This window comes from Salmo salar, chromosome ssa28, assembly GCF_905237065.1.
Source record: "Salmo salar chromosome ssa28, Ssal_v3.1, whole genome shotgun sequence".
Classification (NCBI taxonomy): domain Eukaryota; kingdom Metazoa; phylum Chordata; class Actinopteri; order Salmoniformes; family Salmonidae; genus Salmo; species Salmo salar.
In genome coordinates, this window is record NC_059469.1 from 15,031,255 (window position 1) to 15,058,055 (window position 26,801).

A 26,801-nucleotide genomic window follows, 5' to 3' on the forward strand; every position below is an offset into this window, starting at 1 on the left:
GGTTCCCTCCAAAATGGAAAAGCATTGGGATTAGATTGGTTACCTATAGAATTCTATAGGCAATTCTCTGACTGGTTGATGCCTCTTTTTCTCCCTATGATCAAGGTCTGTCTGGGGTAAAAAAAACAGCTTCCTCATACTTTACATTTTGCAGCTATAACTTTACTGAAGAAATAAAGATTAAGATCATATATTGTGCTCCTCCCATAGACCAGTCACTTTTATGTTGATTATAAATTGATTGCAAAAATATTAACTTTGCGCCTACCGTCACATCCACACAGACCAAACTGGTTTTCTGCAGGGTCGTTTTAAGTCTATTTTAAGTTAAGTCTTTCTTTTTCATGCTAATGATCTTAAGACCCCAAATGTTGTAGTGTCCCTTGACGCTGAAAAAGCATTTGAGAGTGGAATGGAATTACCTTATGTCTGTATTGTCAAGGTTTAATTTTGATCCAATATTTATCTCATGGATTCAAAATCTTTATAATTCACCAATGGCAGTACTGTAGTTAAAAACAACACCCAATATTCAACCCCCTTCCTGTTGTCTCGAGGGACAAGGCAAGGCTGTCTGGCCAGTGCAGGACTTTTTGCTATGGTCATAGAACCCCTTGCTGCCATGTTTAGAGCACATGACCAAATTAAAGGAATTACAATTGGAAAAGAATACAATATTGCATCATTATATGCTAATGATGTCTTGCTCTATCTCCAAGACCCCTCATACTAAATTCCAGTCCTCCTGTCATTGCTTGAAGAGTTTGGTAAACTATCTGATTACAAAGCCAATTGTTCCAAGACAGATATTATGTGTATATCTACCTTCAACCCCAAACCTTTACAAGACCAATTCAAATGGAAATGGTCCTTGATGTATACCTATATACGGTCTGAGATACCACAGATTTCAGTCAATTGATTATAAACTGGGTAGTTCGAACCCTGAATGCTGATTGGCTGACAGCCGTGGTATATCAGGCCATGGGTGTGAAAAAACATTTATTTGTACTGCTCTAATTATGTTGGTAACCAGTCTACAATAGCAATAAGGCACCTTATGGTTTGTGGTATATAGCCAATATATCACATCTAAGGGCTGTATTCAGGCACTCCGCGATGCGCTGTGCATAAGAACAGCCCTTAGCCGTGGTATACTGGCCATATATAACAACCCCTCAAGCTTTATTGCTTAATCAAATCCTCTGTTCTCATCGAGCTCATTCATGAAAATGTTCATATTTGAAGATGGCAAAAAGGCCAGTCTCTTTGGCACATGACATGGAGTACAGGGGGTGGATTAACTAAAGAGACTGGTACCCAGGGTAACTGCCTTCCATTTTTGAAGGCATTTATTTTCATTGTTAGAGAGGCCACTTGAGTATCTGGTCAATGTCAAGGATAATCTGTCGTCACACACTAACACATTTCAGCTATCTCAATTCGCCCAAGGGGGGCGCTACATCATTCGTTGGGGATTACATGTTTACTGTTGCCTTGTTTTTCTATTATTTATTTTTCTTTCTCTCTGCGTTGTTGGGAAGGGCCGTAAGTAGGCTAAGCATTTCCCTTTAGTTTACCTGTTGTTTACAAAGCATGTGACAAATAAAATTTGATTTGTACAACTTGAGTCATTTCAGATTTTATTTCAAAACCATTATGTTGTTTGAAGACTAATATACATGGCATGTACATTAAACTAAACAAAAACAATTCAGATTCCTATACGTTATTATAGTTTGATGCACTTGTGTAGGAATTTCTTCTCATATTTCCCTCTGCAGTTGAATGGAGCTATTTGATAGCTTACAGTAAATAAGGGGTTAGTTAAATGTGGACAAAATGTATGGAATGCTGAGGGTAAAGTGTAGCACAAGCGCGGGACTTTTGGCGCGATGTTTCAGCGCTCCATGGGAGGACTGTCGCGCCAAATCGCTCTGAACAGGTTATGGATTACGTTTGGGGTCGGGACAACAATAGCCTTTAGGAAAGAAGAACGAGATGGCCAAATGTTGTTGATTTTGTGGATATTTTTGTATTCCGAGATTTAACCTTAAAGGGGCAATAATCAATTTAAACTACAAGAAAGCGTTATCCCCGACCCTGTTTCGGTAAAAAGCTTGGGCTGAGAAATGAAACCAGACAGAGCTATGGATGCAAGGACTGACCATCCATGGCATCACAATTATAGTTTTAACCATGTTTTGAGGCTATATAGTGTTTGTTAACATTTACTTTGTTTACCAACATTGGAGTAAAACAAGCTTATATTTTGGGTTCTGAGGGGCTACTACAGTTGAACTGAACTCATGAGGCATGTATAAATTATATACTTTAAGAATCCATGGGTAGGCCTACACATCATTTATAAATCCAGAAATTGATACAGCAACTTCAGATTTCCCCCTTTAACAACATAGGCTAGCCTACTGTGGATATAATTATGCGTATGCTACATTAATTCCGAGGTTGAATATGCAGTTCAGCGCGCTCCTCATATCCCCATGAACGTCAGCCGTGTCTGACAAGCCAAGTGAAACCTGGAGAGAAAGGAACCAACCAATCAGAGACTTCCAAGACGTTTAAAGGGCTTGTGGGCAGTCTCTCCACCTTTATTATGAGCGTCCAAAAACCTTCCAGCACCCAGACTTTTTCATGTATCATTCCGTAAAGCAACTGGCCGGGAATTAAATAATTAGGATTATGCAAAAACGACTGAAATGGATGAAATAATCTGATGGATTTTTAAATGAACGGCTGGATGCTACTTTGGTGAGCCTTCCCCCTCTACTCTTGTTGCGCAGAGGATAGTGCTTCGCTGGAGTCCTTTGAGAATAGAGCACAGGGACCGATCGACAGACGGTTGCAACAGGTGCAAACTGTTCCCGAGCATCATCGCTGACCTGTCATTGAGGTAAGGATATAGGCTATCTGCTGTACTATGATCGTTTTTATTACATTTTCGAATCACATTTTGACACGTTGGCATGTTGAGCCAAATAGTCCATTTTTTTATGGTGTGTTTTTAATACTGTAATGGGGGTAGTGGATCAAATTCGAATTTGTATGTGTTTTTCAATATTTGTTTTGTGCAGGACATCTCATTGAACAGTCCTACAAAATTTCCAAATTTTTGCTGGTGACCGTCTCGTGCGTCACGCTCAGAATGCCTGTCCTGATGAGTCCGGAGATCGCCTCCAAGTTTAAGGAGAAATGGCTGGAATTACAGCCGGAGAACCAGGACACCGCAGCCGGGTCAGTGCACCTGGACGACAGTCTGACCAGCCTCCACTGGCTTCAGAACTTCTCCATCCTCAGCACTAACTCGGAAAGATCCACCGGCACCGGCTCCGGTTTCCCCTCACAGCACCTGGTCTCCTACCACCAGCGCCTGTACCCCCCGGGCACCGACTCCCCGTCTAGCCCTCCAGCCGGGGACACGGCCGCTACCGGGATGCCTCTCTGCCTCGGGAGCCCCGTTACCTCTGGCAGTAACTCCACCGACGCGCGTTTGGTGAATTATCCACACCACCAAACCACAACCTACCCTCACCTCAACCACCACATCACGCAGATCATCCCACCAGAGGAGATTGACTTTAAAACGAACCCCAAAGTCAAACCGCCTTATTCCTATGCCTCTCTCATCTGTATGGCCATGCAGGCCAGCAAGAAGCCCAAGGTGACTCTTTCCACCATCTATAACTGGATCACAGACAACTTCTGCTACTACAGACATGCTGAGCCCAGCTGGCAGGTAAATGACCCGGCTCTCCTCTGTCTCTCTATTATTGATTAGCTAAATGGTGACAGGGAGAGAAGAGAGAGGGAGAAGGGGGAGCAGAATGGTTTGCAACATGCATATTAAACCTGTTGTTTTGTTGTAAGAATATTAATGCACTTATACAACATACATTTAAAACACATTTATCCTATTATTTCTCATAATCATCCAGTCTAACAGTAAGTTATACTGTATTCTATTATGCATGACACAGCTTGACTAGCCTAGTCATGTTCATTTTGATTTACATTTCAAATCACAGAACATCTCTGCAATTTCTACCCTCCAAGAAATCTCTGTCAGGCTTCTTTCTCAGGGGGCCAGGCACAAGTGCTATACTGCTCCAGGGAGGTGTGTGTGTGTGTGTGTGTGTGTGTGTGTGTGTGTGTGTGTGTGTGTGTGTGTGTGTGTGTGTGTGTGTGTGTGTGTGTGTGTGTGTGTGTGTGTGTGTGTGTGTGTGTGTGTGTGTGTGTGTGTGTGTGTGTGTGTGTGTGTGTGTGTGTGTGTGTGTGTGTGAGAGCTCCCTTGGCAGCCAAAGCACGGCTGATCATGTTTGAAATGCACAGAACTCTACACTAGAAAGCCTCATTAGGTGCATTTGCTTTCCTACACAAACAACAACAATACCTCCTCCGCCTCTCCCTTAAATGCCTTTCTCTATCTCTTTCTCCCTCTCTCTGTTTGACACGCACACCATTCATACGTTATATTAAATTAGATACACATTTAACATGGATTTAACACATTTGTTTCTTCTCCCCTCATCCTCTCAGAACTCTATCCGCCATAACCTCTCGCTCAACAAGTGCTTCATGAAAGTTCCGAGGCAGAAGGATGAACCAGGGAAAGGAGGCTTCTGGCAGATCGACCCTCAGTACGCTGACATGTTCGTCAACGGAGTCTTCAAGAGAAGGAGAATGTCCTCCAGCCACTACAACACCCACAGGGAGAGCAAACTCCTACACAACCAGGAAACTGGCTACCACAGAGCCACTCAGCGGGGCCAAGATGGCTACCACTACCAAGGAGCTGGAGCCGGCAACAAGCGTAAACAACCTTCTCCAAGGCAAAACAGCAAGATGGTGCGGACACCCAAATCCCCACTGTTAGCCATGGAGGCACACAGCGCAGATGTAGTTCTGAGGGGAGACTTCGACCTTGCATCTGTGTTTGACGATGTCCTCAGTGGAAACTGCAGTACATTCGAAGACCTGGACATCAACACTGCTCTGAGCTCCCTGGGTTGCGAGCTGGATCTGACCCTGCAGGAGAGGCACTCTGTCGGTCTGGGGAGGTGGTGTGGAGAGGGGGACAACCAAACCCAGAACCAGACCCATGACTCTTACGGTTACATGGAGCTGAGTGGCTCAGTGGGATGTAATAGTAGTAACATAGGGAACCTTTACATTCAACAGCAGCAGCTGAACCAGGATCAGTTGTTACAGACCCACCTGCACCAGTTTGAGGAGGTGACTCTGTTCCCAGAGCAGCAGGAGGTGCACCCCTGGGAGGAGATGAAGGAGGAAGTGCAGGCCATCCCTCAGACTCTGGATCAGGGCTTTGGGCTATGTGAAGGATTCTTCTCAGAGATACAACCCTGGGAGAGGGCTGAGGCCTACCTGTGACAGACCAACCACTGTTGAACCACTGCTTACGCCAGCCCTTAACCAAGGGATTCAGGCCCTAGCCACGACTTCCTTACAGTAAATGCTGGGACAGGGGATTCAGGAGACTGCTGGTCATTCGTGTCCTGTCCATGCAGTTCCTTCAGACTATGGTTAAAGACTGTGTTGTTGTGGTTTGAAGGAGCATGTTGTATTTGTTTCACTTGACAATGAAACACTATTGGTCTTACATTCTGCTATGTGCTCCACGCTCCAAACAAATATGCACTCTATTGGCTTGTGGGGCAGACCTACATACAGACCACTATTTTTCTACATTAGCATAATGAAATCTTATATACATAAAATGTATTTTTTTCTTGTTTGTTTTTGCATTATGTTTTTGAGAGATCTATGTTTGTATGTATGTTTATGACTATCTATGTTTCTGGTTTGATCGCTGACTAGAGAAGTCAATGAAGTCAAATGCAGTACTTAGTGTTGTGTCATAGTCAAACCTATTGATCCAATTTCAATGTGTTTTTCAAGTAATCAATTTAATATATATATATATGTATATCGATTAGAGTCTATGATAAGAGCCTAGATGGCCGTGTGTCTTGAGTCATGGGCTATGGCAAAGCAGAAAGAGGGACAGAAATGAACTGAAATGCCTCAATCAGAATACCCAAGCATATGCACTTTGAGTGACAACAGGTATGTTTGAGGATAGAAAATATTTCTGCTGTGCATCAGAATGCTATTTGCCCTTGTTCCATAAAACATGCAATGACACAGATTCAGCGTGCACACACCATCATTTGACAGCAACACCACAGCCTTAGTAGGCACTGACGGTTTTGGTCAAGTTTTCCATTATTCTGCCAATCTTGCATTTGATTGAACTCTGTTAATGAGTCTGTTCAGGATATACTGAGGAAATCTGAATTCTCTCACTGGGTGATTGGCTTCCATTTTGTGAAAAATGATTACTGATTTTTGATTGATTACGTCAAACTATGATAAATATACAAATGAACAACAATGGACTGTTTTTGAAAGGACGATTCATTTCAAATGGTATGTTGTTTGGGAGAACGGATGAACCAATGAAAAGGCTTGTGCTCTTGAAAGGTTTGAATTTCTTGAGTCAATTGTGAAGATCAGATCAACCTTTATACAATGTCTTCAATGTCATTCTGTTGTTTTTATTTCTACTCTTAGAAGTTGTTAAAAATGCAATCATGCCTCAATGCAATAAATGTTGTCAATTTAGATGTTTTTATCTCATTCGTTTGCCATATTGCATGTGAAAGTCAAAGATGCAATCCATTGGTCAGTAAGGGTGAAGAACAGCTTGTTCACAGATGAGAAGATACAGAATACCTCATTCTTGGTCAGGCCCAGACTAGCCTGGTCTCTCAGAATTGCAACATCACATTGAACAAATACCTATAACTCTGTTGGGTGTCTGCCAGTATCGTTGGTCGATGTGATCTGGCCAGGATCAGTGCTAGGTTAGGTTATGAGCTGGTGAATAGAGGTTGTACAGGAGCATTATGTACAGGTGGAAAGTTTATAGAATATAATGTGAAAGGAAACCTTGCTCTCTCAGTTCAGATGCTAAACAAAGAAATCTCTTGCAGTTGGAGCATGAAGAACGGCATATAGGTTATTTTCTATTTCCAGTTGTCTAATTTTGCTGTATTCTTTCATTTGAAAGATTAATGTCTCTCAGCAGTTATGTCGATCAATATCCGATCAATATCCAGAGAACATTCTCTCAAACCAGGTTGGTTTGAACTAAGAGCAACAGTTTTCAAGGATATTGCGTCTGTGCCATACACACATAGTTTCTCCCTTCAAATCTCTTTTTAATTGAAAAAGCCAAAAAAGGGGAGAAAAATGTGGATTATCCAATCCCATTGGTTCTCCCTCCCTGCAGTTGGAGGTCAGGAGTAAAGATCTTTTGGGATCAGCCAAATAACTCAGATTCCTAGAAACAGCAGGGACTGTGCAAGGAGACAGAATCATGAGGTTACGTGATTTCACCATTTCCTGAGAGCTGATAACTATGCTATATCAGTTACATACCAGCCTGTACCAGTTATTATGTTCCAGTCTCCCAGGAGTCCTGCTTATTCTAATGATAATGATGATGGTGGTGGTGAGGGTGTGTGTGTGGGGGGGTTTGTAAATGTGTGTGTGTGTGTGAAGTTTAAATATTGGCCTCCATGTTTGAATAGATAACCTTATCTCTATGGAGGCAGGATTTTGCAGCTCTATTCACCCTGGCTCTGAGACCAGCGCTGCCCAGCACGCGGACACTATGACTGCAAGACCAGGAACAAGACTCGCCTGTCACAGTGGGCTAATGCTACGCTACTTTATAGCTTCTCTGGCAACGTGTGTGTGTGTGTGTGTGTGTGTATTTTTTTATAGCCCCCCTGGCACCCCATGGACAAACCCTGATTAGCGGGCTGCATACAGACCCCCCTAACACATACAGGACAGGAGGAGGGAATTTGAGAAGTGGAGGGGAGTGGCTAAGATAGGAAATACACCTCAATGATCTTTCTAATAGGTTGATGTTTATGTATGACATGTAAATTAGGTTCCATTTGTTCCATTTGTTCCATTTGACAATATTTGCTCTTTTCATCCATGTGCTTTGCTGTGTTCCTGTGATACAATGATTTACATTATGAAAGACTGTGCACTTACAACGGCGTTGTGTCCAAAATTGTAGTCAGAGTGTATGTTTGTGTTTGTGTGTGTGCCTACATGTCTACATGTGTCCATGTGTCTGTCTGTCCAGAACACATTACATGTAAAAGCTCTCAGCAGCCTGTGTTGAATGGGGTTTAGGGATGTTATTGTTAAGCTAAACCCAAAAGCTTTCCTGAGGCAATTAACCATTCTGTCTATGTGACTATGATTAACAAGGGCTGTGTCTTATAACTTCTTCTTCGATCAAAGATGACAACCACCCATTCTAAATCGACCCTGAGCTGTTCTAGGCAGCTGAACTATAGGATATAGATGATGGAAGCAAAATGGTGAAAAAAACACCAATTAGTATAATAGGGGTCAAGGTGAAACTATTAACATATTATGAATATACCTATGAAATACTTTCAGGTCTACTCAAGTGCCTAGCAGTTAGGGACTGGGGATCGATTTGGAATTGGGTACCACCATTGAACCACTGTATAGTAGTAGTTATGGGGTTATCTATATGCTGCAGAACCGAGAGCTTGAAATGGGAAACAGAGACATTACATTTATTTTCATGAATCTCATAAATAGCTTATAGTGCTCGCTCATTGTAGAAGATCCTCTTTTTGTGTAAAGTATCAGTCCAGTCAGGTCTCATAACTGGCCTCTAGTCTGATGAGGCAGTGCAATGCACTGTGGTGTATGATGGAGTTGGTATGTGCCATAGTGATGTGTGTATTGATGGTTTGTGTTGTTTGAGTGTGTGAACTGGTGTTCACTCAGGAAAAATTGCCAGTATTTTCCAGGGAGTGCCCCGGACTGTTTTCCAGAGGGTATTGGTGTGTGTTGCTACTGCCCATGTCAGTGAAAGGCATTCCTCTCTGTTCCCTGTGGTCACTATGATCTTTGGGTACTATGGGACTAAACTGGCTGCTCAGGGGAGAGAAGGGAGGGGGGCCTATGAGACTACAGGCTGCTGGCTTTAGAGAGGAGGCCAGCCAGAGGCCAGCATGTCTGGGGTGGGTAAACTGGGCACAGACGTGGGGGACAAGAGGGACCAGAGGGACTCAGTCCTCCTGGACCTCTGCCACACACACTGCCCCATGCCAAACACACACACTGCCCCATGCCAAGCAGCAGAGCAGAGAACAAGTCTGTGCCCAGACTGTCCAAATCCAGCATTGTGTCTGCTGTATAGTTTCTTCGTTCTCCACTCCTCAGACATACATCTCCTGGGAGGTTTTCTCTCTCTCTGTCCCTCTGGAATTCAGATTCTCAATCTATTCATGGAATGAACTCTGCACTACAAAACTACCAAAGCAACCAACATTCTAAATAAAGGAATAATGTAATACTAAACAGGTAGACCATGAGAACTGATGTAGATGGGCTGTAACTGACTGGAGAGGGTAGCAGCAGCAGACTGGTCAAATCGCCTTTCTTGAGACACTTCTTTTGGCTTTTCACAGAGATACATTGTCAATCATGGTTAGATTGTCATGGTGGAGATTGTCATAGTGGAGATTGTCATGGTGAAGATTGTCATAGTGGAGATTGTCATGGTGGAGATTGTCATGGTGGAGATTGTCATAGTGGAGATTGTCATGGTGAAGATTGTCATAGTGGAGATTGTCATAGTGGAGATTGTCATGGTGGAGATTGTCATAGTGGAGATTGTCATGGTGGAGATTGTCATAGTGGAGATTGTCATAGTGGAGATTGTCATAGTGGAGATTGTCATAGTGGAGATTGTCATAGTAGAGATTGTCATGGTGGAGATTGTCATAGTGGAGATTGTCATAGTGGAAATTGTCATGGTGGAGATTGTCATGGTGGAGACTGTCATGGTGGATATTATCAAGACAATGAAATGAATGCTTGTATAATACTTCTTGAGACTCTTGCAGCAAAAAAGAAATCAGCAGAATGTTTGTATGTGTGGGGCTCCCTAGTGGCGCAGCGGTCTAAGACACTGCATCTCAGTGCAAGAGGTGTCACTGCAGTCCCTGGTTCATATCCAGGCTGCATCACATCTGGCTGTGATTGGGAGTCCCATAGGGTGGTGTACAATTGGCCCAGTGTTGTCTGGGGTCGGCTGTCATTGTAAATAAGAATTTGTTCTTAAATGACTTGCCTAGTTCAATAAAGGTTCAATGTCTGTTCCTGTATGTCTATATAACAACTGTGTTATCCTCTTGAAGGCCCTACACTGAGCCTCTCTCTCGCCGCCATCCACACACACTCCATTCTCTCTCTCAGACTACACATACCCTGCTCTTATTTGATTGGCTGGGCTTTGCTTTGTCAAGCCTGGCATCTGGCACACCAGGAGAGCTACAGTACACCTTACACTGGGCTCTGCCTACGCACACACACACACACACACACACATCGCAGGCACGTAACACACATACATACACAATCCATCCCCACCACCACCATCATCAGTAGCATAAGCAGCGCTCCTAACAAAAAACAGGCCAGTCTAAATCATTTACATCTCTCTCACCCTGATCATGACCTCTATGATCTCACTCCATTGTTGGGAAAGCACCTCTGATTACATAAGGGTGACTGTGTAGTGTGTAACTCTATCTGTCAGGCCTTAGTTAAACTAATCCCCTGCTGATTAAATATGCATGAACTGACTGGTCACCTGTGTGGGGTGTGAATAGGCCATTATGCCAAACATCAGGTGTCTTCCCTCAACTTGCCTTATAGTGACCACATCAACATGGTCATGGTAGAATGTGTTTTTGAAGAGCTTGTTTGCAGGACTATGGTTGCATGATGACAAACCTGGCTGAGCTGAATTAGATGAGTAAGCTATGACAGGTAGAGCCTGCCTGAGAGAGCACACACAGACACTTATGCACACACACAAATTATGTACAAACACATGCAGGCATGCGTGCACACACACACACACACACACACACACACACACACACACACACACACACACACACACACACACACACACACACACACACACACACACACACACACACACACACACACACACACACACACACACACAAGGGGTTAATTAAAACTGATTGGCTCTTGTGGGACCAAACATACCGCTGACAGGTAAGGTATCAGTCTCACATGTACTATTGTGTGTGCGTCTGTGTGTGTGTGTGTGTGTGTGTGTGTGTGTGTACGCGTGCCTGCGTGTGTTTGTACATAATTTGTGTGTGTGTGTGTCTGTGTGTCTGTGTGTGTATGTGTGTGTGTGTGTGTGTGTGTGTGTGTGTGTGTGTGTGTGTGTGTGTGTGTGTGTGTGTGTGTGTGTGTGTGTGTGTGTGTGTGTGTGTGTGTGTGTGTGTGTGTGTGTGTGTGTGTGTGTGTGTGTGTGTGTGTGTGTGTGTGTGCATATATGTGTAAGCTAAGCAGTGCCTCCCCTCCCCCAAGTGCAGTGCTTCTCAGTGAGACAGGCGTGAAGCTGCAGGGAGGCAGGAATTGGTTCCAGAGTGTTCCAGTGTTCCAGAGTGTAGGCCTAATCAGCAGTCGTGCATTAGCATTCTGAAGTGACTCTGAAGAGCATGGTGCACCTCTCTGGATCCTTCTGGGACTGCTGGGGGTAAATACACAGAGTCTAGAGCCCACGAGCACTACATTAGGCCTATCACTCTGCATAAACGCAGACAGAAAGATGTACAGAAACACACACACACACACACACACACACACACACACACACACACACACACACACACACACACACACACACACACACACACACACACACACACACACACACACACACACACACACACACACACACGAGATGCACACACACACACGCGTACCCACACATACACAACGAGCGAAATCCATACAGACAAGCAAATTAAGAGCGTTGTCTTTTACTGTCTGTGCCAAGATAATGGTGTGTTCATATTAGCATGTTATGTTCTGCTCTGTCACAGGCTGGTTAGAGTTACGTGCTGTTTGTTCATGTCAGCTAAGCAAAGCAATGTTCTATAGCAGCAGCATGGCAGGGCCAGGGGACAGCCACTAACAGCACACACCTCCCTGTGCTCTGCCAGCAGGCTACAACAGTCAAATTGGCCCCTTAAGAACAGACAGAGCCACGGTAGAGATCTCCACTGAGGCTGGATGGGAACGCAAGAGAGAGGAGAGCGAGAGAAACAGGGGGGAGAGAGGGGGGGGAGGAGCCGTGAGAGCTTATTCGAGGAGCAGGGGGAGAGGGATAGAAGGAGAGAGAGAGCGGAGAGGAGAGGGATAATGAGATACGGGAGAAGAGATAGAGGGAGAGAAGAGAGAGTGGGAAAATAGAAAAATATATGTTTTGTTGTCACATACACCGGATGTACATACACAGATGCAGTGAAATGTGTTGTTTTACAGGGTCAGCTAATTGTACGGCACCCCACTGTAGCAAATTAGGAGACCCCCCCCCCCTCAGAAAAATAAAATAACATTGAATTGTATTTTTCTTAAAGGAACCCAGTCTGGCTTTAATTACTTTTGAAAGTTGTAATAGTAGAATGCAAAAGGTGCATTTTCTATATTGTTTAGTGCATCATCAGTTCCTCTTGTCATGTCAGTCATTACATACCTTAGAGAGATATTTATAACTTGTTAGAAATGTCCAGATCAACTAGCCCATGTCAGCTCATGTTTTTTAGCTAGGTTTTTTAGGCCAAAGATATTGTTGTAATGTTTGAGTCACTGAAATATCACATGAATACACATTAGACATGGCAAAATGTATACTGCAAGAAAATGTGCTTTAAAACAGCAAAATGTTCTTTGCACCCCTTGACAAAATGTGTAGAATTGCAGGACATAAGCTATAAACCTACTAAATTTTCTCCACCAACAAGAAGGGTGTGAACAGACATGGTGCGTACGCGAGCGCAGGATTTTTTCCCAATACTGGAAGGGGGGCCAGAGTGAAAAATAACCCTTGATCTATAGGACTCCAAAAGGACTTTATTCTGGTTCAGTATCAAACACTCCTGTGCTAGTCCAGTCTTTTTCTTTTTGTCAATCTCACAGTGAGTGTCCCTGAGTTTGTGTGTGTGTGTGTGTGTGTGTGTGTGTGTGTGTGTGTGTGTGTGTGTGTGTGTGTGTGTGTGTGTGTGTGTGTGTGTGTGTGTGTGTGTGTGTGTGTGTGTGTGTTGTGTGTGTTGTGTGTGCTGTGTGTGTGTGTGTGTGTGTGTGGCGAGGTGTGGTGTGTGTCTCTCGCTCTCTCTTCCTAGTCCCACTCTTGTATCTCTCTGCCATTTGGAACCACACATTCTCCCATTCAGGCGAAGAGAAAATGAGAAAATGAGATCGAAAGAGAGGAGAGACAAGTGTTTTCTCCCTAATGCCAGACCTGGGCCAGACCCTGGCCAACTCTGCTGTCATAGTGAGCTTATTATGCTAGACCACAAACACTGCCAATCAACCCAGGCAAACAGAGGAGAGGAGAGTGGGAGGGCGGAGAGATGAGAGCGGAGGAGGGAGGTTAAGTGCATGTAGTCTGTGGCTATGTGGGGAATCAATGCTACCTTACTGAAGTGTGTGAGAGGATCCTGCTGAGCGGGCATAACTGCGTTTGTGTGTGTGTCCAGTTTGCCCAGTAGAGACAACAAGATACATAGGTTTTCAGTGCAGACATGTACTATTGATTTGGTCCCTTTCTGTGTATCAGTGATTTGGTCCAGTGCACATCGGGGTGAGAGGTGTGAATTCATTAGCGGTGGTAATTACAGGATCCCTCTCTACAGTAATAATGTGTCATTAAACCCCCTCAGCCTCCCACATTGCCAATTAAGATCAGAGGGGGAGAGGTTAAATACCAACCCACAACCTACAAACTGTGTGTGTGTATTCGTGCATGTGTGTGGTGTGTGTGCTGTGTGCGTGTGCCTGCATGTGCGTGCGTGGTGTGTTTGTATGTGTTTGTATGTGTTTGTGTCATTGAAGACTCCTCAGAGGAGGAAGGGGAGGACAATCCTCCTCAGGGAATTTCATTTTTTATTTAAATAGTGAAACATTAAAAAAGTTATCATAAAACTATACTAAGTATATTCGCGTCACCAAATAATTGATTAAAACAAACTGTTTTGCGATGGTCTACAGTAGCCTCAACAGCACTCTGTAGGTTAGCACCATGGTGTAGCTGGAGGACAGCTAGTTTCTGAGTACATTGACTTCAATACAAAACCTAGGACGCTCGTGGTTCTCACCCCCTTCCATAGAAATCAAATCCAATCAAATGTTATTTGTCACATACACATGGTTAGCAGATGATAATGCGAGTGTTGCGAAATGCTTGTACTTCTAGTTCCGACAGTGCAGTAATATCTAACAAGTAATCTAACAATTCCCCAACAACTACCTAATACACACAAATCTAAAGGGGTGAATGAGAATATGCACATGTAAGTATATGGATGAGAGATGGTCGAGCGGCATAGGCAAGGTGCAATAGATGGTATAAAATACAGTATATACAGGTGATATGAGTAATATAAGATGTGTAAACATTATTAAAGTGGCATTATTTAGAGTGTATTGTATAAAGTGACTAGTGATCCACTTATTAAAGTGGCAGGTGATTGGGTCTCGAAGTAGGCAGCAGCCTCTCTGAGTTAGTGATTGCTGTTTAGCAGTCTGATGGCCTTGAGTTAGAAGCTGTTTTTCAGTCTCTCGGTCCCAGCTTTGATGCACCTGTTCTGACCTCGCCTTCTGGATGGTAGCGGGGTGAACAGGCAGTGGCTCCGGTGGTTGATGTTCCTAGACTTACACAACATCCAGAGGATGTCTTCCAACCTATCAGAGCTCTTGCAGCATGAACTGACATGTTGTCCACTCAATCAGAGAATGAATCCAGTACTGAAAGCATCATCTACAACTAGCCAGCACTACAGTGCATAAAATATGGTGAGTAGTTGACTCAAAGAGAGAGAAAGACAATAGTTGAACAGTTTTTAACAAATTAATTTCTTCCAAAATGAATGTGAAGCAAGAGAGAGAGTTATATTTTGTTGCGTTTTTATTTAACTAGCGAATGCAGCTAGCTAGTTTAGCAAATGCAGCTAGCTAGTTTAGCCTAGTCAAACACCAGCATAAACAGAGAGGGATGCTATGTTAGCTAGCTGACTATGGCTATCCAACACTGGAACTCTTCCAAGTCAAGGTAAGCTTTTGGTTTAATTCATTTATTTCCTCCGGGTCCCGCCGGAGTAACTGCTAAAGTGCTTGCTGCTGACTGTATACTGTACTGCACGATTGTAGCGGGTTTACTAACACATTCGTTCTAGTAGCTATGATGACTATGACGTTAATATGGTGACAACGATGTAGGCTGTGTGTAGTGGCTAGCGGTTATGATATGAAGGTTTGGCTTGGAAAGTTTTTGTTCACCTGGTCACAGAAAGCTGATGAGTTTTGCACTGAAGTCCACATGCAAAGGAAAAGGTGAGAGGAGAGCGCATAGATGCGAGAAGGAATACAACAATCAAAGGGATCATGCTGTTTGTATGTGGCTGCTATGAAAGTGAACTGTGTTTGCATATGATCAGGGGTGTATTAATTCTGTTGAAAAACTTTTCTTAAACGAAAGCAAACGGAACGAAACGGGGATAAACATACCTGAATTTGTGCAATAGAAATGTTAATTTGTAACTGTTGGACTAATGATTACACCCTAGATCAGCTAGATGCAGGCAAGAGTGTGCAAGGCGGTATTGAATGTGTCAATGTCTGTCACCTTGATTACTCAAATGTCTCTCGATCTGTGCACCTACGTTGTAAACTTTCATTCATAGGCTAGGTTGTTGCAACCTCATGATGGGTATAGGGAAAATTAGAGAAGCCTAAACCTATCGATGATACTTTGAGCTGGGTGACTGGAATATCATCCAATATGCTGTAATAGAAGTAAGACCATGCTCATAAAAAAAATAACAAATCTTCATCCCTCATCTTAAATGGTACCGACCATCACTGGTGTGTGTGTGTGTGTCCCCCAACTAAAATATCCCAAAGTCAGGGCTGTGTTTGAATAGACATTTGATCTCTCATTCGGGGTTATGTCACAATGACAAATGTCAAGCTTTAATTTGATGAAAAGCTGAAATGAAATAGATAATAAACTTTACAAAAATGGTCACATTATGATCCATGAGATGCATACAGTATATGACCTATGGCATTTAAATGATTTAGGAGAGGGTAGTGGATACAAAGAGACTACTGGTGTCATCTGGAAATGTTATTGGATCATAAAAGTTCACACTTGTGATTTGCGTTTATATCCATATTTCTATTTTTGACACTGTGCTCTTTATTTTACTTTGGATGAATAAACATAGGATAATGTTAGTGACTGAAAATCCAACATCAAATGATGAATATTCAAAAGGCTACAGACAAAGGACTTCATTTTCAGAATATGGAGTATATGTTCAGAGTACATAGATTGAAGGACATCTCCCAGTAGCTACCGCTTTGTCTAGCAAACCGAGCGGATTGACACAACCTCCTTTTAAATCCACATGATATACACTGAGTGTACAGAACATTGAATTCATGCCAATACTTGACATTGTTGGACATAAAAGTGTGTGTGTGCTTCTGTGCCTTCATGCGTGTGAGTGATCACTGTGTGTGTGTGTGTGTGTGTGTGTGTGTGTGTGTGTGTGTGTGTGTGTGTGTGTGTGTGTGTGTGTGTGTGTGTGTGTGTGTGTGTGTGTGTGACTACCAGTAAAACAAGAAGAGATGCCAAACACACAAGGTGGTCTTCCAAAGACCCTTACAGCCCTGAGAGACAAAGAACAAACAAACAAAGGGATACAAGAGAGGAGAGAAAAGAAAGGCTACAGGGATGAAAAGAGAGAAAGGTCATGTCAGTGAGCCTTGAATCTGACTTCCAGTAAACATGTCAAATCAAATCAAATTTTATTGGTCGCATACACATATTTTTCAGATGTTGTCACAGGTGCAGCAAAATGCTTTTTATTTCTAGCTCCAACAGTGCAGTAATGCATAACAATACAAAACAATGCACACAAATCCCACAAATTGAAAGAAAGAAATTAAGAAATATCAGAACAAAGCAATGTCAGAGTGCACATGTGTGTATATATGTATGTGTGTTGAGGGTTTGGGTTACCAGATGACCCCACAGTGTGTGCCAGAGGAGAGCAGGACCTGGTGATAATGTATTTCTTATTGTGTTGAAGTAGTACTGAGAGAAAGGGGGAACCATTAAGAAAAGGAGGAAAGGAAGAGTCAGTTTCCTCTCTTCCCTCTGTTTACTGTCATTTTCCCTCCCTCTCACCCTCTCAGTGCTGTGAGTACACACCAGGGGAGAACGACTGCCCCCTCTCATTTAGGCCACGGAAGTTCAAGGCCAACAACAGTACTGCAGGCATTGTTAGCAGAAAAAATTATCCCTCATGATAGTGAATGGAAAAATGACAGTCTTCGTGTAAATAAAACATTTTTTAGAAGACAATCATGGTACCAATAATTTATTCTAATACACCAGATGTATGTCCTTGAACTGATTAAAAACAAATTGCACACAGAAGAAGTTATAAGGATAATTTAGTTGCTAATGGCAGCTTGCAGTACCCAGTTGGCATTCAACTTGAATTCCTCAATGAGAGGGGGCAGCACTGAGCTAGCCTGCAACATCACTTTCTGGATTAGCTCAAACTGCGCATGTTATGTCTCCATGAGACGCCATCTTAACTGACTTCATTTGGTTTCAATGCAATATTGAGTCTTCGCATAGGAATGAATGGTGTCATGTGATCGATGGCTTTGTCCATTCATACATACAATCATTGGTACACACAGGCCCCCTCCCCCACCTTCAACCCCACATACACAAACCTTTACTGATTACCTCACAAAAGTCAAGCTTCTCTGAGTGGTTTAAAGTGGAACTGACAGCATTTTAACTACTTTGCAGACAAAAAGACAATCCTAATATCAATCAAAAATATCAAATCTCCAGTTTATGCTTCAAAACCAACTTCATAAGAGGTTTCAGATTCAGAGATTCAGATTCAGAGATGTAGATTAAGAAAATGTTAAGTCTTGAAACATGACCCGCCAAACCGCGCTTCTTAACACTCGCCCGCTTAACCTGGAAGCCAGCTGCACCAATATGTCTGAGGATACACCATTCACCTGACGACAGAGGTCAGCCTGTAGGCGCCCGGCCCACCACAAGGAGTCACTAGAGCGAGATGAGCCAAGAAAAGCCCCTCTGGCCAAACCCTCCACTAACCTGGACGACGCTGGGCCAATTGTGCGTCGCCCTATAGGACTTCCGATCACGGCCAGTTGTGATACAGCCGGGGAACAAACCAGGGTCTGTAGTGACGCCTCTAGCACTGGGATCCAGTGCCTTAGACCGCTGCGCCACTTGGTAGCGCCTGGCTTCGGTGGCTACAGCTAGAGATGCAGTTGTCATTTGGTTACCTAGCAGGAAATGTGAATCGCTGAAGCAACACCATTCACCTGACGACCAAGGTCAGCCTGCAGGCGCCCGGTCTCAACGTCAACAGTGAAGAGGCGACTCCAGGATGCTGGCCTTCTAGGCAGAGTTCAGTGTCTGTTCTTTTGTCCATCTTAATCTTTTTTTTATTGGCCAGTCTGAGATATGTATTTTTCTTTGCAACTCTGCCTAGAAGGCCAGCATCCCGGAGTCGCCTCTTCACTGTTGACGTTGAGACTGGTGTTTTGCGGGTATTATTTAATGAAGCTGCTACTTGAGGACTTGTGAGGCGTCCGTTTCTCAAACTAGACACTCTAATAAACTTGTCCTCTTGCTTAGTTGTGCACTGGGGACTCCCACTCCTCTTTCTATTTTGGTTAGAGCCAGTTTGCGCTGTTCTGTGAAGGGAGTAGTACACAGCATGGTACGAGATCTTCAGTTTATTGGCAGTTTCTCACATGAAATAGCCTTCATTTCTCAGAACAAGAATAGACTGACGAGTTTCAGAAGATAGGTCTTTGTTTTTAGCCATTTTGAGCTTGTAATCGAACCCACAAATGCTGATGCTCTAGATACTCAACTAGCCTAAAGAAGGCCAGTTTTATTGCTTCTTTAATCAGAACAACAGTTTTCAGCTGTGCTGACATAATTGCAAAAGGGTTTTCTATTGATCAATTAGCCTTTTAAAATGATAAACTTGGATTAGCTAACACAACGTGCCATTGGAACACAGGAGTGATGGTTGCTGATAATGGGCCTCTGTACGCCTATGTATTGTATATTCCATAAAAAATCTGCCTTTTCCAGCTACAATAGTCATTTACAACAATAACAATGTTTCTGATCTTATGTTATTTTAATGGACAAAAAATGTGCTTTTCTTTCATAAACAAGGACATTTCTAAGTGACCCCAAACATTTGAACGGTAGTGTATGTCATATACTTTCAAAAATGCATGATGAAGGTAATTGAGGTGCTATTGGAGTTTGCTATTTTTTAAATATTCCATTGGTTCCATTGCACTGGGCAGAACTAACCAAGCACAGCTAAGTATCTGAAAGTATTTTTCCGTTATGCATTTGACCCAGGTTTGGTAGATATATAATGACTATTAGGTGGTGTTTGTGTGTTTGGTCTGATAATGCATGACTAGGGAAATATTACCCTAGCTAGCGTTGCCAGCATCCTTCAACTCGGACAGGGTTTGTGACATCACCAAGGCAAGCTCAGGCTTGCTCAGCCAGCCCTCCCAAGGTCTGAGGCATGAGGAGACACACACACACACACACACACACACACACACACACACACACACACACACACACACACACACACACACACAGACTCCTCTAATCACAGACAGACCCAGTCGGTGCCCTGCGACAAAATTACAACTTGCTTGATTTGGATGGAGTGTGGCTCTTCAGACAAAGCAATCATTTATAGCCTCCATCAGCTACTAAAGAGGCCTAAACTCTCCAACCAGCCTGACTGACCTCCAAAACCCCACCAGGAGTCACTTCTAACCCCTTTGTCTCAACTCCCCCACACAACTCAACATTATACTGTATTCACGTTTCCCATTCATGCCATTAGCACACAGTCAGTATACTAGTGGTGAGAGAGAGAGAGAGAGAGAGAGAGAGAGAGAGAGAGAGAGAGAGAGAGAGAGAGAGAGAGAGAGAGAGAGAGAGAGAGAGAGAGTAGTGTGCATTTCCTTGGTTACGTTAGAATGTGCATTCACTTCAGACAAAGAAATCTGTTGGCAGATTTGTAAAGATAGGAAAGGTTGTCTGAGGCCTGATGCATGGCAGAACTGCATTTCTTCCTACAACAGTCCTAGTTCATTTACTCAGTACCACAACCAGTTGTTTCCCCAATGGCTATAATACTGAAACTAAGTACCAGAATTGGAAGAACATTGCACCATTATTCATCCATTGTCTCTTTCAAATTTAACACTGCACAATTGCAGTCCAACAGCTTTCCTGTCCATTCAAGAGTGCAATTTCTGCACAGTCAGCACATAAAACCAAAAGCCGCACCATCATATCCCAAACCGTCCCGGTCCTCCATTTTACATCCACCAGACACAACAAGCGTGGTCTGGATCTTTACTATGGGGCCCTATACATTCGACCCAGACATCCACCACCCCTTTACAGCTCACAATGGGTTGGCCCAGTGAATGAAGCTGCCAGGAGCCCACAGCGGCCTGGGCTATAGCTGGGTAGAGGGTCTCCCCAGGCGGCCATTGTGATGGTAAGTGAGGCCTGAATGGAATGGGACGAGCAGGACACATATAAAACAGAGGAAAGATAAAGGGTAAGAGAAGAGCGGGAGAGAGGGAGGTGAGACAACAAACAACCACCTCAGAGATAGATCGGATAGGACGGATAGAACACAGAGTTCCCCTGACCTAATAACAAGGGTTCTGTTCTTGTGGTTTTAGGGGTTAGAGAAGTGATCTTGGTTGGGTAGCAGGTAGCCTAGCAGTTAGAGAGTTGGGCCAGTCATTGAACTGGTTCAAATACCTGAGCTAACAAGGTGAACAATCTGTCCATGTGGCCTTGAGCAAGACCCTGCAAAACAACACATTTCACTGGACCCCATCCGGTGTACGTGACATAAAAAAAACCTCTTGAGGTAAATACAGGTTTATTGATTGATTTTATTTGCCAGTTTAAAAAAACCATGTTTTTAAAATGTATTTACAGTTTTAAAAACATGACAGGTATATCACAAAAATAGTAAGACTTATTTCCATTGTGGTCCCTATTACAATGTTTTGGACGGTTTGTGTAAAAAAAAGTGTCAGAAAGAGTGTGCCTGCTCTTTTAGCTGTACTGAAAGGACAAAGACAGTGAGACAAAGACAATAAACACAGAGCTTGTCAAGGCATCAGGAAGTAAAGGGTTAAAACCTGCTCTATAATCCTCAACTGTTAAGGTACCAAACACATGTCATTTTCTTAACCCATTTCGTGACTAAATAACAGCGTAGGTTTCAAGTATCATGCTAGCTAGTCTTGGATGTTAGCCTGAGAGAAGTTACTGGAGAGACGGGTGGGACAAAAGTAATACAACGTAAACTGACGATCTTAATCAAATGTAAAATTGTTTAAGCACAGGCCATTGTCTCTAGTTCATATTGCCTTTATAATGTTAGCAAAATATCAACAAGTGACTGAATGTTTGCAAATGATACATGACATCATTAGAATTATGCCTTAATCAACTGACTTGATGGATCAGCTTCTGACATAAGCTTTTAATCGACAGGTTAGTGGTTAAAAACATACATCTTTATGATAGTGGAGGCTTCTCTGAGGAAGGGGAGGACTATCCTCCTCAGTGAATTTCATAGAAATAAAACATTAAAAAGTTAGCCTTTTTAGATAAAACTATACTAAATATAATCACATGTCACCAAATAGTTTATTATAACACACTATTTTGCAATGAAGGTCTACAGTAGCCTCAACAGCACTCTGTAGAGTAGCGCCATGGTGTAGCCGGAGGACAGCTAGCTTCCGTCCTCTGGGTACGTTGACTTCAATACAAAACTTAGTTCTCACTAGGTTCTCACCATCGTTCTCACCCACTTCCGTAGATTTACACAGTAATTATGACAACTTCCGGAGGACATCCTCCAACCTATCAGAGCTCTTGCAGCATGAACTGACATGTTGTCCACCCAATCAAAGGATCAGAGAATTAATCTAGTACAGAAAGTATAAACTACAGCTAGCTAGCACTGCAGTGCATAAAATGTGGTGAGTAGTTGACTCAAAGGGAGAGAAAGAAAATAGCTGAACAGTTTTTAACAAATGAATTTCTTCCTAAATGAAGCAGACATGAGAGAGATTTTTTAAAACATTTTCTTTCACTTTCAGTGATGGGGACTGGCTGATCCTGGCTCTCACACATTCAATATAGTGATGTAGGGTGATTTTCCACAGGTCAAAAGATTTTGAGAGAAATAATAATAATATGAGCATTCATCCATATCTACAGCAGCTTTCCTGCGTGTGTGCACCCGTTCGTCCGTGTGTCTGCGTGCCTGCATACATTTGAATGCATGCGTTTGTGTGTTTGTTCTGTTCCCAGTGCTGAGTCAGAAGGGGACAATATATTAAGCCTGACCAGAGATCTGGACCGCTCCTCAGTCCAGGCAGGTCTCTACTTGCCCGGTTCACTGATGGTTTTACACAGGACACATAATATAACAATTGGCTGCCTGCTTCTTCACAACTATTGACCCATCACACAGTACAGTCAGTGGAACACAGCCCAAGTGGACAAGACGTTCTAGTTCTTTAGAACAGGAGCTCAAGTGGACATTCCATTCTGGAGTGACGGATGGAAATATTTCTACTTCCTCTACCTGTTTCAACAGAGATTTGCTGAATCACCTGTGTGTTTGAAATGATGCGAATATATTAGTACACTGATTCCCTCTCTTCTCCTCGCCTCTGCTCTCATCTTTTGAAAATAAACTATTAGAGACATAAGGTCCGCTGTACTCTCTGACCTTACCCAGAATGCATCTGTCCTATAAAGGGCACACAAATCCCTCTCTCTGTGTGTGATTAGAAACAGAGGACCAGAGAGAAGGGGCTTAGGGGATCAGGGCCAGGGCCGGGGGGGTGAGTCTGTAGGGCTGCTGGGGGACACAGGGACTTGGCAGGAGGGGTTCTGGAGCTGACAGGTGAGGGGTGAAGGAAAGGAGGGGGACAGCAGGACAGCAGGGTGTTTTTTGAATGTGCACCCTTTTAAGAGCAGATGCAGATTCTCAGTACACACACTCTCCTCTCCATGTGTCTCCTCTCTGCCAGAGGGAAGGGGGACAGTCAGTCACACAAGAACAACAAAACGAGAAAAGAGAACCAGTGTGGATACGCTTAGCTCAGTGTTGTCTTCGTGCATAAACTCCCTCCTCTCTCTCTTCCAGGGGGAAGTGGGCCAGTCAGTCACAGCCCAGGTGGCAGATAGGCCAAGTGTGATTCAGGCTATTATTATTCACAATAATACTGTGTCATTGGAGGGGGTGGAGGTGGGCTCAGACAGGTGCACTGTGGACCCTCTCCCACCCCCCTCACCTGGGCTAAGAGCCTGGGGGCCTGGTGTGTGTGTGTGTGTGTTGCTCCAGGCACAATGAAGAGAGAGAGCCTGTCAGTGACCACCTGCTGAGCAGCTGTCAGGGTCCAGTTTCAGGGTCGGCTTTCCAGCCAGGGAGGCAGTAGCACACTCACCTACCTGCCTGCCTGCCTGCCCATATATCCATCTATCTATTCATTTATCAATCCATCCATTTATCCATCCCTTCATCCATCCATGTCTTTTCACGCCTGCTACGGTAGGTTAGTTTAACCCTAACCTTAAACTGAACCGACAAGGTTCTTATACCATGAAGCAACAAAAATGAAAATATATGTTGTTCTTGAAGAAAAGCTGAACAGTTTAGATCAATTTGTTTCTTCCACCACTAAATGGTGTGCAAATATCATCATGAATCAATCTAATGTTCTTTCCAGAATAATGTCACTGCATGTTTAATTCTCAGTTGATCACCTGCATTCTTACAGTATGCCACAAAGATCACATCAGGCAAAGTTATGTTTGGAACGTTGACATGGTTAAAGGGGGATACTGTTGAAATTCAGTTTTATCTCCTAAATTGTAGCAATTTGACTAAATTATCATGTAGACTTGATTGTTGAATTTTTGTGAAGTAGTCCTGATCGCGTCAATTTCCCAATAACCTTAATTTATCAACAATACAGCCTTTCTAGTATAACAAGAATTTACTGGGCAGTGGGCACCGGTGGGTGGAGAGACTAGCCGGTGTGACAAACAAGGAAAAACATTTCTGTTTGCAGTAAATGTTTTCCGCAGGTTATTTAACCGATTGCAGTTTCTATTCATTCAGCAGGTAAAGTTCCATTTAGAACATTGACATGGTTAAAAAGAGATACAGTTCAAATTCCCTTTTATAAGAGATAAAATATTTACTTCATTAGTCTATAGGGGACGGAAATGTATTTTCAATCCCTCCGATATGCACACACACTTACACACAAACAATAAGTTAGAGAGGCTGGAGCAGTTTCAATTGTAGCAATTTAACAAAATTAACTACCCATACAATGGTTCGCTAAGTCCCAACAACTTGAGTCCAAATTGAGTCCAAAGTCCCTAACATTTGTGTCAGTCCTATAGAGTCCCAAGTCCCTCGTGTTTGAGTCAGAGTCCTATAGAGTCCCAAGTCTCTCGTGTTTGAGTCAGAGTCCTATAGAGTCCCAAGTCCCTCGTGTTTGAGTCAGAGTCCTATAGAGTCCCAAGTCCCTAACATTTGAGTCAGTCCTATAGAGTCCCAAGTCCCTAGTGTTTGAGTCAGAGTCCTATAGAGTCCCAAGTCCCTCGTGTTTGAGTCAGTCCTATAGAGTCCCAAGTCCCTCGTGTTTGAGTCAGAGTCTTATAGAGTCCCAAGTCCCTAGTGTTTGAGTCAGAGTCCTATAGAGTCCCAAGTCGAGAGTCGTGAGTCCCTTGATAGGCTAAAAGCTGCAGTCCAGCAATCTTTGAAGTTCCATTTAATAATGTAGAAAGCTAGCTGACTTACGGTGCTGCACATTAGTAGGGCTAGCTCGCTAATACAGTAGCTACTGCAGTGAGTTCAGCAAGGGAGAAAGATTTTCTGACAACATCAGTACTGGTAAAGTCTGAGTTGTGGACTCAAGTACTACAGCACTGCGTTGTTCTGATGTAAGACAACGGCTTAGGATTGGAAAGACTGACATAACATTTCCACTATGGTTATTCTATGGAAGGCGTGGTTAATAATGTAGGCTGCAGGTAGTCTAGTGGTTAGAGCGTTGGACTAGTAACCGAAATGGTTGCAAGATCAAATCCCAGAGCTGACAAGGTACAAATCTGTCGTTCTCCCCCTGAACAAGGCAGTTAACCCACTGTTCCTAGGCCATCATTGAAAATAATAATTTTTTCTTAATGACTTGCCTAGTTAAATAAAATATAAAAAATTCAAGTGGGTATGTATTGTAAAAGGTGACCAATGTCCAAATAAGACAGACAGAGAAAATGAATAAAACATTTACTTAACTAGAGTGGATAGAGTGAGAGAGAGAAAGAGGTAAAAAGGCCAGACAGCATGTCCTTCTCTTTGATCCATATGACCCAGTGAAGTTTGCTAATCAGACAGAGGTCATCTAGTCGGCTGATGTGGAGAGGGAAAGGAAGGGGTATTGCCCACTTAAAATCAAATTAGCATCTCCATAGGGCCATGGATGGAGGAGATGGTGGGGAGGGTAGGACGGGAAGAGAGAGGCTGGGTGAGTTTAACAGCACTGTGTGCCCGTCTCAGCTGTTCAGCTGTCTTAGAGAGAGAACGGGAGAAAAACAAAGAGAGCGAGAGAGACGTTTTGAGGGGAAGAGGTATACGGTAGAAAATACATACAGTTGAGAGGAGAAAGTGAGCCTAAACTAGTCCCATCTAAAAGGGCTGGATGGTTGAAAGTAGTATGGCATTCAATCTACAGGCAGAGAAGCATCTGTAAGGTGAGATTCATGGAATAGCTCCTAAACATACTATGTAGCTATTATACCTTGGCTGCAAATAAGGGTTTGTCATATTCAGCTGTCCATCGACAGGAGGCTTGAGTGGAGTCGACACACTGATTAACTTTGAATTACAGACTCAGTGTGTGTGTGTGTGTGTGTGTGTGTGTGTGTGTGTAAGGGCTGGTGACTCAAGGAGAGGGGGGTGGAAGAGAGAATTAGTAAACGACAAAAGAGAGAGGACTCGAAGTGCACCATAAATTACAGACTGTGTGTGTGTGTGTGTATGCGTGGGAAGAGGCTGGCGACTCAAGGAGAGGCGGAGAGAATTAGTCAGCGACAAAAGAAATGTCTTGAAGTGCACCATTAAGAGTTGTGTGGGATAAACATATCACATTTAAATCATGAGGCCAGAGCCATGGAACAGCATAGGTCTGTAGTCGACATTAGCCTACAAATACCCTAGCAGAGACAATGTGGATAACAGAGTACTAGAAATGGTTCTATGCACACAATGTGTGCATTATATATATCTTACTTTAAGAGCCATTCAGACTAAGTTTGTTTAAGGGTATATGACGACATCAGACGTGCATCTTGTGTAAGTTACATGTTCCTGATGGCAGCCATTTACTCAAAGCAA

General features: G+C 43.2%; 1 protein-coding gene across 1 annotated transcript; it reads left to right on the top strand.

Annotated features, from left to right (window-relative positions):
- Positions 1 to 2,545: 2,545 nt before the first annotated feature.
- On the top strand, positions 2,546 to 6,663 carry foxj1b (forkhead box J1b). Its single transcript, XM_014179675.2, has 3 exons — positions 2,546 to 2,914; positions 3,096 to 3,757; positions 4,558 to 6,663. The coding sequence occupies exons 2-3, from the start codon at positions 3,167 to 3,169 to the stop codon at positions 5,407 to 5,409; spliced, it is 1,443 nt and encodes a 480-aa protein (XP_014035150.1). The 5' UTR covers positions 2,546 to 2,914; positions 3,096 to 3,166; the 3' UTR covers positions 5,410 to 6,663.
- Positions 6,664 to 26,801: the final 20,138 nt, after the last annotated feature.